Genomic DNA, 16,500 nt, shown 5'->3' with positions numbered 1-16,500 from the left:
CCCCTCGGCGGCCTGAGGGAGTGCGTGAGGGCCTGCGTGCCCGGGGGGGGGGGAGGGAGGGAGAGAAAGCCCCTACTGCGCAGGTCAAGACCGCGACGTTCCTTCCCTCGCTCTGACTGGCGCGAACGGAAAGGAGAAGAGACGGAGGAGGGGAGGGGGCGGCGAGTGGGAGGAGCAAGAGGAGGCGGGCGGGCGGGCTCCGGAATAGAAGCAGAACCTTCCCCCCCCTCCCCGGTGGCCAATCCGAGGGCCGCCTCCTGAATCGCGTCACCTCGCGCCGTGACGATTCCGCCTGACCCCGCCCCGCCTGCTGGGTCCTAAGAGGAGACCCCGGGGAGAGATGATTGCAGCGCTATCGAACCAGTGCTTGCATGGCTTCCGTAGGGGCGGAGAGACAGATGCAAGGGTGCGCTCTGCAGAGGGAGGGACCTTTCTTTCAGCCTGTCTTGCTGCACAAAAATGTCGAAGCCGGTATACTGTATGTCTAAACGGGTGGGTAATCCGGGCCGGCCCACCCATGAGACAAAATGAGGCAACTGCCTCAGGCAGCAGGAGTCACAGGGGCAGCAGATCCAGCTTTCAAGGGATGCTGCTGCTGCTACTACTACTGTCATGGTGGAGGTGACAGCTATGGCATGCTCCTTAGAGCTAGATCTGCTGTCCCCTTAGCATCCTCTCCTAATTTTTATTTACTTATTTGTTTATTATTTGATTTATATACCACTGTTCATCACAGAATAATACTGCCTCTCGATTACTATGAGGTGCTGCTGGTCTTCTCCCACCCTTATTCCTGATGCAGATCTTTTATCTCCCCACCCCACTTGTTCCTGATGTAGAACTTCACTCGCCCCCTTCTTCCCAGGTGGGATGGGGGGGGACCCCATTTGTGGTTCGCCTCGGGTACCAAAATGTATTGGGCGTGTACAGGAGTTTGCAAAGGGGTGTTTATTCCACATCATTTTAAGAAACACAAAGAGAACAGATCAGGTCACGCCTAATAATTGCAGCAAGCAGTGCCTGTGTTTTATGAAAACTCTTATCAGATTTTAGCACTAAACTCTGTGCATTGGATCTCGACAAAAAAAAAACCACTTCCACTTAAAAGCCTGATCCTTTATATGCTTCCTCAGATGTTTGTTAGATTCCCATGTTCAATTCTGCTTCCTGTTTCCCTTCCTGCCCTCTGCTGGTTTCCTGTGTCTTATATTTAGATTGTAATCCTCTTTTGGAATGGACTTGTTGAACCTGTTCTTTGTGGGAAAAACAAGGGCATATGGATGGTGCTTATAAGGATATTAACGAATTCCGCCAGGCTTTCCTTTACCTAAATCCACAGGATTACACACTCCCAAGAAGTGTATCTTTGGTTTCTAACAACCAAGGTGGTCCTATCTTGTTAAGCAAATGGCTCATGATGACAAACAATAAATGCAAGACCTCATGAGGGGATGTTGTGTTTTCTTGTTGAAATGTTCTCTTAGTAGTGCAGTCTTATATCAGCGTGTCTACCCAGAAATAAGGTCCAGTGAGTTTAATAGGGCTTATTCCCGATGTAGGAAAAGAATAGACTGCCAATATTATAATGCCATTTGGAATACTGTGTTCAGTTCTGGTCACCAACTGAAGAGGAAGGGGGAGATTGTGACATTTTTATAGGGAATCAATAAGGGAAAGACGGGATGAGACAATACACAGTGAAAGAGAAATGAAACTTAAAACTAAACTGCTGTGGTAAATGTGAAATGAAAGTGAAACTCAGTGCTTAGTTTGAAGTCCACAGCCAAAATCTCAGCCAACGAAAGCAAGGGGGGGGGGAGTAGATCTTTGTGACTGCAGTCCTGAATATCTTCCCTTGGAAATAACTTCCATATGGGTCAACATGACTTGTAAGTTCATTTAGGCATATTCCTTTACAGTGCAAGCCTGTGTGTGTTTGCTCAGAAGTTGAAGTCTCATTGTGTTTAGTAGCACTTGCTACTAAGTATGTGTGCTGAGAATTGCACTCCTATGATCACAGTGCAAATAGAAACCAAAATGTACCCACCCACCCAACACAACTCCCAAGTAAATGTGATGTGGTTTTATCCAAACAGCCTGCATATTTTCTCAGAAAACAAGCCTTACTAACAGGAAAAGGGGGTTTGCATCTGAGTAAGTGGGTACCCGGCACATGTGTGTTGTGTGCATGATGTCACATGGTGTGGTGGGGCCTTTTTGTAGGGCGTGATGGGCCCTGTCAGACTCTCCTGCGGCTGTGATGAGCCCAGTCAGGCTTTGGCATGCCATATGACATCATGCGTGCACCACATTGGGTCACCTGGCTGGGCACCCTCAGTAAAAATTTTGTGGGTGCCTTGGCACCCAGGGCCCCCCAGAGATGGTGCCTATGGCCCAGAGAAGTGTGAAAAGTCGGTTTAGTTCCTTCATAGTATAGGAAAAGTGTGGATTAGGTAGTTTTTCATTAAAATTTGAACTAGATTTCCCCCTCCTGCCTAGCAGTAAAATGCCAAGAGTGCAATTGTCTTTTATTTGCTAGGGAAAAGCAGTGGGCAGGGGTCAGCAACCTTTTTCAGCTGTGGGCCGGTCCACCGTCCCTCAGACCATTTGGTGGGCCGGACTATATTTTTTTTTGGGGGGGGGGAATGAATGAACTCCTATGCCCCACAAATAACTCAGAGATGCATTTTAAATAAAAGCACACATTCTACTCATGTCAAAACACCAGGCAAGCCCCACAAATAACCCAGAGATGCATTTTAAATAAAAGGACACATTCTACTCATGTAAAAACACACTGATTCCCAGACCGTCCGCTGGGTGGATTGAGAAGGCGATTGAGCCGCATCCGGCACCCGGGCCTTAGGTTGCCTACCCCTGGGAAAGAGGGTCCACCTTTTGCATGATCCAATGAGGGTATGCAACACTCAGCATTATCAGTGGTGCTGCCAGGCTTCAAGATGTCCTGAGAAAGGTCTCTTCCCACCGCCACAGAGATGTTGATTGTTTACTCCTGGTGGCGATCATGGAATTATTTGCACAACATTGAATTGCAGTTATGTGTGACTGAAGGAAAGACACTCACAGAGGCTTAGGGGGAACTTCAAGTATGCAACAAATACCGTATTTTTCGCCCCACAGGGCGCACCGGACCATAGGGCGCACCTCGTTTTTAGAGGAGGAAACAAGTTAAAAAATATTCTTCTGGTTTTCCTCCTCTAAAAGCCCTATTTTTTGAGGATCAGCTAAACGTTTTGCAGCTTTTTTTGCAAAGGGAAAAACCCTGGTTTTTTGAGGATCAGCTAAAAGTTTTGCAGGTTTTGCAAAGGTGGAAAAGCAAAGCTCCTTTTGCAAAGGGGGGAAAGCAAAGAGGAAAAGCTGTTTTTAAGGGGTTCAACTCACATTTCTGCAGCTTCTAAAGGAAAGGGAGCCTTTTCTACAGTTTCCAGACAGATAATCTAATCAGCCAGTCACATGTAGCTGGGGAAACAAACAACCTCCCTCTGCAGCACATTCAACAAAGGAGGCCTGGGCGAGAGGGCGGGGCTGAAAGGGAGCCGGGGACTCTTATCTTTCTCCCTATCTCTTGCTGATCAGCTGCTGAGCGGGGTCCTTTCAACACCCCCTTTTCTCTTTGTAAAATAAAAAGCATGATCCTCTTTTGGCCCCTGGGCAATTCAGCTCCAGGGACCACCATTCGCTCCATAAGACTCACAGATATTTCTCCTTACTTTTCAGGAGGGAAAAAGTGTGACTTATGGAGCTAAAAATACGGTAAAAGGTATAATTCAACAACAGCAAGGTGCTCAACGTGACGGCCCTCTTTCTCACAGTTGTCTGGGTTCTTGAAACTATTTGCAAAAGCACACACCTTTTGCTTCCATGGGTGTAATTTTGTTCCAAAGAGCGCTCCAAATTCATTTGTGAAATGCATACTTGGTTTTTGAAGAGAATCGGGAGTAGGTGCTGGAAACCAGGCAGATAATCTCAACTAGGAAAAAGTTGAGGCAGTTCAGGCCAGTTGCAGTATTCAGCCGAAGGTTGTTGAGTGCAGAAAAGGCGTCTCCTGAGCTCTGCAGCAGATGAAAGAAATGGCAGATGTTCCACTAACTTACATGGTTTTAAATGGTGCATGCCTCGGCTGCATTCCTGAGGTAACTGGGACACAGATGTAATCCCAGTGAGGTACCAAACTCCAGCTCATCATTATAGCTTTTGGCTTGTTAGTCATTTGCATTCATCCAGATGTCCCTGGAAATTGTATAAGTGCTTTTTATTCATTCTACCCAACTTGCTTCGAAAGATTCATGAAGCCATCTGCTTTATTAAAATGCATTTTTTCGTGGGTGATTTATTTGCTCGCTGTACAGCAAACATGATAGAAGTGTATAAAATTATGAATGGTGTAGAAAAGTGGGTAGAGAGAAGTTTTTCCTCCTCCAAATAGTAGAACTTAGGGTCAGGGCTTTTTCCCCAGCTTGAACTCACAGGAACTCAGTTCCTTCACCTCTCAGGTGGGTGCCATTTCCATTATAAGAGAACAAGTGAGTTCAGGCACCCATTTTTCTAGAAAAATAGCACTGCGTAGGGCAGGGGCGTACCCAGGATCAAAACTAGGGGGAGGGGGCAAGCCATGGTCGTCCAGGTTGTGACATTTCAGCACAGAAAGGCGGATGAAACCAAATTTTTAGGAAAATTATATATAATTATAGCAGTGTTTTATTATGGTAGTTATTACAATTATTTGCTTGATTTTTTTTAAAAAAATATATTCTAGTTACATGTCTTATACCAGGGGTGGCCAACACCCAAGAGACTGTGATCTACTTTCTGCAGTGATCTCCCCCCCGTTTTTTGGGGTTCAGCTCAAAGTTGTTGACCTTTTTGGGGGATGAGGAATGCCCCGTTTTTTAGGGGTTCGCTTCGTTTTTAGATTACTGACCGCATTATGTAAACAGCAAACAAAAACAGCTTCAAAAAACAGAAAAACTTTACCCCCCAAACAGAAAGCCCCAAATGGCTGAAAAACTCAGTTTTCCAGGATGCTCAGCCCTCGCAAAGGAACTACTCGCCATGCAAGGGAACTCAGTTTCCAAAGCTCTCTTACAACGATCAGCCAGCGCAACACACACAGACACACATAGTGTTGGCCAAGAGCTCAATTGTTATTGAGATTTTGGGAGGGGGAGAAAGACCAGTAGTTTTTAGGAGAGCTTTCCCCCCCCCCTTTATGCTGCCGATAACCATTTTATTTTATTTTATTTTTTGCTTCTAGGGGGTGGGGCAGCTGTCCCCCCTGGGTACGCCCATGGTGTAGGGTCATCCAGAGAAGCTGGATATTGAAAGAACCAAGGAAGACAAAAGAAAGTGCTTATTTGCACAGTGCATCGCTTAAAAATAATAATGTAATTCTCTCCCACAAGGTGTAGCTGTTATTGTTGGCATCCGTCTGCCTTGGGAGACAATGGAGGATTGTGCTCAGTGCAGAGGACCCACTAATCTGGATGGCTTTGAAACGGGGTTAGGCAAAGAGGATTACATTGGCTAATTTTCATGATGCCTATATGTTCCCTCCAGGACCTGAGGCAGTATGCTGTGAATCACAAGAGTGGAAAGTGCTGTTGTGCTTGTATCCTTATTTGTATGCTTCCCATAGGCATCTGGTTGGCCATGTTAAAACAGGATGCTGGACTAGGCAGGGGAGGGCAGTGCTTTCAGGTTTTGTTTATTACAATCAAGCAATATATAATATAAATTTTGTGAAATAAAATTTAAAAATAGATGGGTCTTTGGTCTAATCCAGCAGGGCTCTTCTTATGTTTACAAGGATTGGATGATAAATAAAGGTGATCCACTACTGTGCACCAAGTGGTAATTAAAACAACAACAACGTTTGCTTTTCTTCTGCTGCTGAGGAGTAGATGAGCTCATACCATCTGGTGTTAAAGACAGATGAGCGCTTAGGGCTGGCTTTCTGTTTTTACAGCCTTTTTTACAGAGATTTTTTTTCAGAGAGAGAGGTCTTAAGGTATTTTTGTGTGTGCAATAAATGTGGACCAGGAACTTCTAAAATAAAACCCATGCTAGCCTGTCTCGGCAAAGCAAATCAAAGCATTGCTTTGCATAATCACTTAGTTCGATGCTAAAGAAATCCAGTCCCTCCCAAAGAATCCAGTTCCAAGCGCTTTCCATTTGTTAAAGCAAAAGGTTGTAAACTGAGCAGGCAGAGACACTTACTGTTTTCTGCACTGTGCTTTGTCCCAACCTTTCCCATAATGTTCAGATAAAGATCCCAATCTGAGCACCAACTTCTTTGACAATGAGTTTTTTGTTTGTTTTTAAAGGGTGGGGTCTGTTTTTGGACACTTTTTAATTCCTTTTTTAACACAAAGTTTCAAAGATGCAAATTGAGAAAATTTATCAGCATCTTAGTGTGAATTTCTCTTCATATACACATTTTTGTATGAAATCCTCAATATATGCATTTTTACAAAGTATGCAGTTTGCGTGTTCTTTCCTGTAATATATGCAACCATACACAGACTTTAGCCCTAGTATATGTATTCTTGTGCCCAGAGCATTGCATTGCAAAATGCGGATAAGCCTGAATTTCAAAGGATGGCTGTGTCTTGATTCACAGATTCTTTTAGAAAGTGAAAAGTAGGTAAGTACCGGTAGGCTTTTAAATTCAAACTGAATTTAATTCCGCCCTGCCCGCCCCCATCCCTGGCAGTTTACATCTGCTAAATTCAAAGATGGAGCATGAGAGGAGCTAACATTCAAAGGCAGCACTTCCATGTGCTTGGAAGTTTCATGTGGTACAAGTTTCCTGAGACAGAAAAAAAATGCAGCGGCTGAGCCCCCCATCTCTGCAAATATCACTAGCTATTACTCGTTTCTGCCTCCATCCTTGTGAGAAATGCACAGCAGATTTGTTGGAAAGATGAAGAACAGGTAAAGAAACTAGGTGGTGCTTTTTCTATTCTGGAGGAGGAGGAGGAGGAGGGACAATGCTTTTGGCCACATCACAGAAAATTGAAAATCCTTAGAATTCCACCTTCTCCCCCCCAGATGTCCCCAATTAGACCATCTCCATCTTTTGCAGGGAACAAGTAGGTCAACGAAGACACAGAGGGGTGATTCAGCATCCTTTTTGCATGGCGCAATGGGTCAGTGCCTCTGGCTGTTAACCAGAAGGTTGGTGGTTCAAGCCCACCCAGGGAGGATTCCTGCATTGCAGGAGGCCGCTCTAGATGACCCTTGGTGCCAGCTCTATGATTCTATGAAAACAGTATTATAAACTCCTCTTCTTGAAATGTTGTGAAGCAAGGCATAGTTTCCTCTCTAATAATTACTGATAGGCTAACCATTTCTCTTCACCCTTCACCTCTTTCCTATGAAATGCTTCTTGCGTTGAGATCCATAAGGGTACCATCATACATAACCTAGGTTTTATATCTATTCCAGACTCTCAGAATGATTTTTGAACTCCAAATATAACCTTGTCATACCACAGATACCCATGCCCTCAGCAAGGCATATTTTCCTCCTCCAGTACCTAATGCCGCTGTCTCATATTCACATGAATAGGAGGGAGGGATGGAGAGAGGCATCCACTGCCAATGTCCTCCCCCCTTTTAGGGCATTAAAGTGCATGGTAATGAGTCAGCTGCATCAGCTGAGAAGAAGAAGGCCAGCAGAGGGCAATGTGAGTAGTCTTGTGAGCATTTTTGCTCCTGACTGATGATAGTCTGCAACGGAAGGGTTTACTTTACTCAGCCAGTGGAAGGCGGCCCAGCCTTGGCAGAAAACTCTTCCTTCTCCCTTTTAAGGTCAGGGCAATTTGAGTCCTGTATTATGGACAGTTCCTTTAGGCCTGTAGTTTGAGGTTCTTGCACAGGGACTTAAGAGGCTCCTCTGAATAATGGACCCTCCAAGTTTCCCTATTTCCCAGGGACAGTCCTGGATTTACATAAGCCGTTCTGGTTTCTGATTTGATCCCATAATCTTCTTAGGATATCCCTGTTTCCATCCGTGAAATGTTGGAGGGTATGGAGTTATGTGACCCACAAGCCAAGGAGATAACACCTTTAGAAGACATCTGAAGGCAGCCTGAAGGTTTTTTTTTAATGTTTAATGTTTCATTATGTTTTTAATACATGCTGGAAGCCACCTGGTCTAACAGGATAGTGGTGGGGATTTGATGAGTGTTGGGTGGTTTGCTAGCAGGTGAGGCTGTAGGTAAGGCTGCTGAGCCCCTTGGCACAGCCCCCCCTCTCTCTTTGTGTGTATGTATATATCCGAAAGGAAGCAGGGATAATACCTGAAGGAGCATTTCCACACTCATCATTTAGCCTAGACACTGAGATCTAACTCCGAGGACCCTCTGGCGCTTCCCTCACTGTGAGAAGTAAAAGCTACAGGGAACCAGGCACAGAGCCTCCTCGGTAGTGGAACACCCTCCCATCAGTCGTCAAGGAGACAACATCTTTAGGAGACATTTGAAGGCAGCCCTGTATAGGGAAGCCTTTTAATGTGCAATGTTTTATTATGTTTTTGTATATGTTGGAAGCCACACAGAGTGGCTGGGGCAACCCATTCAGATGAGTGGGATATTATTATTATTGATAATAATTACTGAACAGGACGTCCCTATCTTGGAAGGTATGTAGTAAATCTCTTTTTATAAAATGATTCCTCATTCTTGTTGCTTGCTACTGGACCCAGCAACATGACACCCACAGGCATTCAGAAAAGAACGGGGGCAAGGGAATGGCTAGTGGGAATTTAAAAATAACCAAGGCTTGGGAAGAGGAGGAGTTGGAATCAAACACAGCTGGTGGCCCCCTTCTTGGTTATTTGGTGCTCCACCCATCAAACTTGATGGAACGATATTAGCTACAAATAAACTATGGCTGACAGTCTGTGCTAAAACGATGTTTAAAATTTTAAAATTCAGAATCGGAGGCTATGCAGCAAATGAAATGTTGAGCAGCGGAGTTGTTCTGGGAGACAACCCATTATGTTCTGCTCAAACAAACCAGTCTTCTCCGAGGCTGAGCTCATGGTTCTGTAAGTTTGCACCAGAAACCAGCTGAACAGAGCAGTGATTGGCAGGAGCCTGCCAAAGCCCAAAGCCAACCGAGCCTAGACCCAGAGTAGCTCTTGCAAACCCCTTTTAAAACTGGATTTGCTTTTAAAGGACAAGGTGGTGAATGCACATTTAAATAAGCAAACCTGTCTGAAGCATGGGGACAACTAAACCAGTGGCGTCTTTCCCATAGGTAAAGTTAACCTCAAGCCTATCAAATGGGGGGGGGGAACATGACTCCTGTTTGAGAGACGGAAGGGTCTGTCAGTTGTGGTTCTCTGAGGTCATCATTTCTCCAGTCTTAAATTCAGTTCTCCACATATATGCAGCAATTCGTGATTTTACCCCCCCCCCAAAAAAAAACACCTTATAAAGATTCTTCAGCATTTTAGTGCAATCTTCTCCTAATAAACACATTTTTCTCTGCTGTTTTGACTTATCTGCCCATTTTTGCAAGCAGCTTCTCCTGATATCGTGCATTTTTATATGTTTTCCCACAAAGGTCTTTATTTCTATACACATTCCCCGCTAATATATGCATTTTTGTAAACATTATTTGGTTGGAGAACTGAAGTGCGCCATTTAGGTAAGTGCGGATTTTGAAAGGCGGCTGTGTTTTGGTTCTCCTATCGTTCCGGAAAGTGCAAATTTGATTAATTCAAATTTAAAAGCAAACTGAACAGTTTCTCCCTAACAGCTGGTCTACCTTTCTAACAAAATGGAAGACCAGAGATGTTTGCAATATGTACAAGATGCTCGGGAGCTTATTTCCCGAGGCATTTTGGGCATTTGGAACAGCAGCAATGCCTCTTGCACCTGAATCCTGAAATATTCAGCTTGTTGTGAGAGACGTACCCTATAGCACCAAAGCGAACTGAAGTTTCCTGCTTCCTTTTATAGCAGAGGGATCACCATCCAGAAAAGGCCCCGCTTCTCATCTGTCAGCCGCAGCGTTCTGACGACGACAATGAATAGAAGATTGCTACCCAGGTGCTGTTTGCTAGAACACATTCAGTCATCGTGTCCTTTTGACCAAATGCCAGAAACCAGCAATTCAGGCCTTGGTTCGCATCAGTTCAATGGTTGCTTTAGAAACTGCCCTGGCTTTCCCTCCTCTTGCACGGGCGGTGAGGCCTCATTATAGAAAAGTTTTGTGTTCTGACTCTCATGCGTCTCTTCTTGAGCTATAGGCCCAGCAGTTCTCTTGTACTCTCCCACAATGCTCGGAGGTTCATCTCCCACACTGTGATATGAATTCATCTCGGCACATTTTTCCTTATATTGGTGAGCGTTGCCCGCAAAGGTCTCGCAGCGGTCCAGATTTTCCTCTTGCACTGGGCTTCCCAGGCTGTCGTCACTCGATCCGGGAGACATAGACCCTTCTTGGGAATTCTGACTCACGTAGACGACGATGATTTCACCTTTGAAATTCATCACTTGCCCGCTCGAAATGAATGTAGAGTTGCCATTTCCAGTCACATTTCCTAGAGAGGGTGTTAGAACAGGAGGAAGAGGAGGAGGAGAGAGAGACACATTTTCCCATTAATATATGGGCACTGTAAGGAATTTACAGTGCAGGAGTTTACAATCGCAGGCAATCAATCAAGATCCAAAGTAACAGATGCAGAAGGAGAATGCTATGGACAGGCCAATGCAGCTTGAGCTAAAATGCTGTTTTCATAAGGGAATACCCAAGTTTCTGGAAAACCTCTAATTCAGATGGCAACTGTACAGCTCCCGCAGATCAGTGATAACAGCCTTTGCAGCTGATACTGACAGAGTGGTTTACGCAGCGACCTGCAGCCTACTATTGAAACCAAAAGTTTCCATTTAGTGTTGATCCATTAGACCAGATGTTTAGATGGCAAGTGATAAGTTTAAAGGGTAGTGATAAATGTCTGATAAGGAAAAAAATCAAGAGGGAGGGGGAAGCTTTGGGCACCCCACTCCTGGTCTAGAGGCCTCGGACTTCTGCAATCTTCACTTCGTTTACTTAAGGCAGGGGTGGAAAAGCTGTGGCTTTTTCCAGATGTTATTGGACTACAACTCCCACCATCCTCAGCAAGCGTAATCTATGGTCAGCATTGATAGGAGCTATAGTCGAGTGACATCTGGTTTGCCACAGGATTCCCACCCCTGATTTACAGGAACGGAGGGAGCAGAGAGGCTACAGGTTTCTATGAGCCATGCTCCTGTACAGAGCTTCTTTAAGATGCTAAGGATCATGGGAGATGTCAATCAACTTTACCAGATGCACCCACCACACATGTGTGGAGGGACCCAAGGTCAGGTCCCCAGAAGCCTGCACGCTTCATGCCACAAATGGGGTCCTTCCAGCTGTTCCTTTGTAGCTTTTGATAAAACAATGCAAAGTGGTAGAAGAACAAACTAAACAAGCTACAGATTGCGGCACCTGATCAGAAATGAATCCATGGATAATTCCTGTCTCTAATAGTTGGGGTCAGAGTTTACGAAGAGATTTGTGCTACCATGGTAAAAAAAACCAAAAAGGGTAAAGGGACCCTGGAAGGCTAAAGTCCAGTCAAAGGCGAATATCAGGTTGTGGTGCTCATCTCGCTTTCAGGCCGAAGGAGCTGGTGTTTGTTCACAGACAGCCAGCAGGATTAAACCGCTTCTGGCACAAAGGGACACCGTGACGGAAACCAGAGCACAGAAATGCCATTTACCTTCCCGCCACAGTGGTACCTATTTATCTACTCGCACTGGCATGCTTTCGAACTGCTAGGTTGGCAGGAGCTGGAACACATGGGAGCTCACTCCGTCACAGGGATTCGAACCACCAGCAAGGCAAAATCTTTAAAGCTACAACCTCTGAAAGCAGTGGGACTTACTTCCAGGTAAATGTATGTAAACTGTTTTGGATCCTAGAACTCATTTTTAATCCATTGCCTCATAGGATAACTGTCAAGGGATATAATGTACTATGTTATGGTTGTTTTTCAAGAGTTCACATACAGAACAAAAACAACAACAACTGTGACTAATGCTTTCATCTGGTGAGTTGAAAAATCTCAGTTTGTAATTGGTGAAGGGATTTTCTTTTTATTCCTTCTTCACCACCACCACCACCACAACATTTGGCCGGCCAGCTAGCTAGCCAGGGCTGGAGAGTGCCAGAAAATGGGTGGAGAGAAACCACTGGTACCAGCATGTGACCGTGCTGGGTCTAGACCATTTCCAGAATCTCAGGAAAAAACAAAAGTTCCTGGCTCATTCATATCATCCTTAAATTAACTGCAAGATTAATAAGCAGGGCAAGCCTTACTCTAGGCGCCTCCAGACTGTCAGTATTTTGTAGGAGGGATTCAAGTGTGTATCGGAACTTTAGATTTGCACCATTAAAGTGGATTAAAGGGCTCTGTCACCCTAGGGCAACAAATCAAACAAAACAAAAGCAGGATGCTTTTCATCTTGGAAACTGATAGGGAAACACACTGAAAAGTGTGGAACGAATGAATGATGAACAGGAAGCCCTGTAAACACCCTGCAAGCAAATCAGAACAAATGCTCATTGTCATATAACCACCCTGTAAACAAACTGGAACAAATGCTCAATAAAGGCCTGGCATCATGGCATGGTCTAACCACTGCGTAAGCTATGTGGAAGCAAATCAGGATGAATAAATGAACAGGTCTTCTGTAGGAGCCCTGTGAAGCATCATAAAGGTATTTGCATTGGATGACACATTGCAGGTGGGGTTCCATTTGTTGCCTCCAGCTTCCATGTCTGTATGGCATTTAAACAAAAAAATAGAGCCAAGGACAAGCGCCATTTTGAAACTTCAGAGTTGAACATATCCAAGGCTCCTACTGCAAAGCCTTCATGTGATTTGTCTCCCTCCTGTTATGCACTGAATTTCACATTTATCGACAAACTAAGTCAGGAGTAGGAGTGAGAGAAAATGTATGTGAGAATGAGTGTGCATCTGTGTGCACAGTCACCTTGCCTTTCCATAGCATCTGGGTAAAGGGTAAAAGTCAGATCCCGTAGAATTAAAATGGATCCCCCTGATTTTGTATGCTATTACGTGGGGTGTCAGAAAACAACAACACAGTAACCAGTTAAAATCTTACATTGGTAAACTGCATAAAATCACAGATCTGGTGCTTGCTAGAACCACAAAATCATCAACCTACACTATGGATACTCATGGGCTCTTAGGAGATTTACATAGGAATGGCAATTAAAACCACCAGCAATTCACAGATCTGGGCACTAAAAGAGGAAACCTATCATTTGATGGTGGCTTTGAATGGTTCTCTTGTAAAAAATTATCAGAATCCCTAAGAATCTGTATCAGATCCATGATTTTTCCCCCACTATGGCAATGCCGAAAGACACCAAAGCTTTGATTTTTACAGTTCAATCAGTAAAGAAAAATATGACCTCTGATTTGATGAGAGTTGGGTTCCTACCTGTGAAATAAAATTGCAGTTTCAAGAGGATCCATTTTACTGGATCTGATGTGTGTTTGTGTGCATACATGCATATATATTTCTCTCCCTCTCTCTCTGGCACCCCATTCTTGCTCTCTCTTGACCTTTATGGCATCCCATATTGATCTGCTTTCCCTCTCACCCTCCCCTTTCCTCTTCCCTTTCTGTTTGGTTGTTCAGGTGCTGATCTCAGTCTTGAAAAGCACATTGCACTAAAAAGGAAGTGAGGCACTCTTCCCATTTCCTCTTTCCTCTTTATGTGCTTTTCAAGCAAGGCTCAGATCAGTAGCCTTGAAAAGCACATAATGGTGAAAGAGGAAGTGAGAAACATGTTGCTCTTTCCAACTTCCTCCTTTGCTCTATGTACTTTTTCAAGAGGAAAAATGGTAACACACATATCTAAAGGGGCAGTGAGGGTGGCACAAAAGCTTTGGGCGCTGCCAGGGGAAGTTCCCAAGGATGCCAATATGTTCATGGGCATAATGCTGGCCACTCCTGTTTTAAATTTTCTTTAAACCAGAAAAAGAGGAAGATTTCTCCCTTCAGTCAAGGGACTGCTGGGGGGCAGGAATTCTAATAATACTGTAATGGGATGCAGGACTTTTATGGACTGGATCATTCCATACATTAGACCCCATTGCTCATCTGGAGTCTGCTTTCAAATGAATATTGCAAAAAATATATATATAAAGAGTGTCTGTCTTAAATGATTCTTGTTTAGTTGCCATAAATATGATCTGTGCAGAAAATTTTGAGAAACATATGGGAGGGAAAACCAAAAGCAGATTAACTGCCTGGGGCCTAAGGGGATTTGGATGTTACTTTCCAGTAGCCTACACAAATTTCAAAGCTGCCCCTGGGTCCATCATGAGTAAGAACACAATGATGTCTTTGCCTGGTCACATCAAACATCTATCTTGCCTGCCACATGTCTCTTACAGAGCTTTGCAAGTTGATGACCAGGTAGGTTCATGACAGAGATGGCCACCTTCCTTTGTATACCTGATTTCACATATGAGGAGGTTGAAATGTTGATGCTACAGGATGCACACCCAACCTAAACATTGCAATGTAAGCAACATGCATGTTGTTGGAGGCTTACCAGATGCTGCTGGGGGATCTGAAGTGCTGCTGTTTGACTCAGGTGCTCTTTTTCCATTATGGTCCTTTGTGCCGTTTCCATCAGACGGATCACTTCTGACACCATTGTTGCTTGCCGAGCCACACTGATCCACAGAGGGAGAGTCCAAGCAGCAGGTGCACAGTGGAGAAGGCCCACTTTCTTTTAAAGAATGCATGGTGTTGCCAGCTTTGCTGGAAGATTCCCTGCAGGACACACAACAGGCAGCACACCTGATTTCCTTGGGCACTGAGAGGGAGACACCTATGCCTTGATTATCAGCATCTCCCATGCTACTGCAGGTGGATTGATGAAAAGAGTTCTGCAGGCATCGGTGTGAGGAGGCATGGACAGGGTCCATTCCACATGAAGGGTCTGAGCAGCAGCAGTTTGCCGAGTCTGTCAGACTCTCAGTCCCCGTGAAGCACTGACTCAAGCTGTCATTCTCTCCTACTTCCAGTGGCTCTGAGAACGGCGACACAGGCTTGCTTTCAGGTCTACTCAGTAAAGGAAAATAGCAGGACCCCTGGGTCGTTCTGTCCGTATACTCGTCTTCTGTGGGTATTTGCCTGAACTGGTCATCTTCAGACACAGCTGCGGGAGGCAGCACTGGGAAATTGTCTCCCAATTCACAGCGGATTGCATCGGAGCTTGCTTTCCTATCCAGGATGTCTCCATGTGAGTAACACGCATCCTCCGAAAAAGAATATTCGTCAAGGTCCAGCAAATATGTGCCTCCCAAAAGCCGAAGACCAGCCGGGCTTGCCACGCTTCTGTTTACAAATGTACCATGAGGAGAGTCCTGTGTAGAATCCAGAGGGAAAATGCGCTTTAAAAATAGGAAGTTTTACAATGCAACCATAACTATTCTGGCCTCTCCTCCAACAGCTGAGGAGCCTTCACATGTGTCCTCAACAAGGGAAGGGGACAGGTTCTCTCACCCAACACCGGGTAGGTGAATTCAGAGCAGTACAAAAGGACCTTTTCTGAATCTAAGCTTCAGAATCTGTGCTTCCATATACACTGAGGTCCCCGGCAAGCCTGCTGTTTTGGCCACATAAGCATAGCTGTCAACTTTTCCCCCTTTTTAAGGGAAATTCCCTTATTCCGAATAGGATTCCTCGCAAGAAAAGGGAAAAGTTGACAGCTATGCACATAAGCAGCAGCACGAAAACATTGGAAATGAGCAGCAAAGCAGTATGAGATAACTACATTTTAAAAAAGAAATACAACTTAAAACAGATAGCATGTAATAATCACTGGATCACAGAGGTTTTGGACTGTGTAGGGACTGTGAGCCCAAGGAAGCCATTGAGAAATCCACAGTAATAAGACTGTTAATAATAGTGATCTTTTGCTTGTGTTGAAACCTCAGAGCCATTGCACAGGGCTAATCTCTGACTACCCACGACTTAATACCAGGCGACCCTCTTTGTGGTTCTTCGTTCCTTGCAATCTCGCCACCCCCCACTTGCCCTTCCTTATGGCAGCTACCAAATAGCTGCTGACAAACCTATGTCCTTAAATCACCACTTGGGTTCCCCAGCTGCCAAGGAAAGCAAGAGGGAGGCCGTGAAGCATAACACAGTATGTACAGCCTTAAGACTTCACCTTTGTCCCTTTCATTTGCTTGCACATGTCATTAGCCCAGTACTGTAGATTTGCTGGAGGGGGAAACAAAGAAAAGAATGAATTAGAATTTTGCACGCTATAAGTGAGTCACAGATAGAACCACATACCCAAAAGACAGCAATTCAAACTGGTTTTGCTGGGATGCTTAACCCTTTAGCATGCCGGACTCCAACCAAGTTGGGGGAGACGGTTGTATCTG

At 44.8% G+C, this 16,500-nt stretch overlaps 1 protein-coding gene across 1 annotated transcript in view; it reads right to left on the bottom strand.

Moving 5' to 3' along the window:
• Positions 1-9,530: 9,530 nt before the first annotated feature.
• TNFRSF11A (TNF receptor superfamily member 11a) overlaps positions 9,531-16,500 on the bottom strand; it is a 34,747-nt gene continuing 27,777 nt past the window's right edge. The window contains exons 8-10 of the mRNA XM_033154433.1: positions 16,281-16,333; positions 14,652-15,471; positions 9,531-10,575 (exon numbers count right to left, since the gene is read on the bottom strand). Coding sequence (XP_033010324.1) covers positions 10,163-10,575; positions 14,652-15,471; positions 16,281-16,333 — 1,286 coding nt within the window. The 3' untranslated portion in view covers positions 9,531-10,162. The remainder of the gene's footprint in view (positions 10,576-14,651; positions 15,472-16,280; positions 16,334-16,500) is intronic.

The sequence above is a fragment of the Lacerta agilis genome, chromosome 7 (genome assembly GCF_009819535.1).
Source record: "Lacerta agilis isolate rLacAgi1 chromosome 7, rLacAgi1.pri, whole genome shotgun sequence".
Taxonomy (NCBI): Eukaryota; Metazoa; Chordata; class Lepidosauria; order Squamata; family Lacertidae; genus Lacerta; species Lacerta agilis.
The sequence above is the reverse complement of the archived record's forward strand: the minus strand, read 5'-3'. Positions and strand labels throughout refer to the sequence as shown.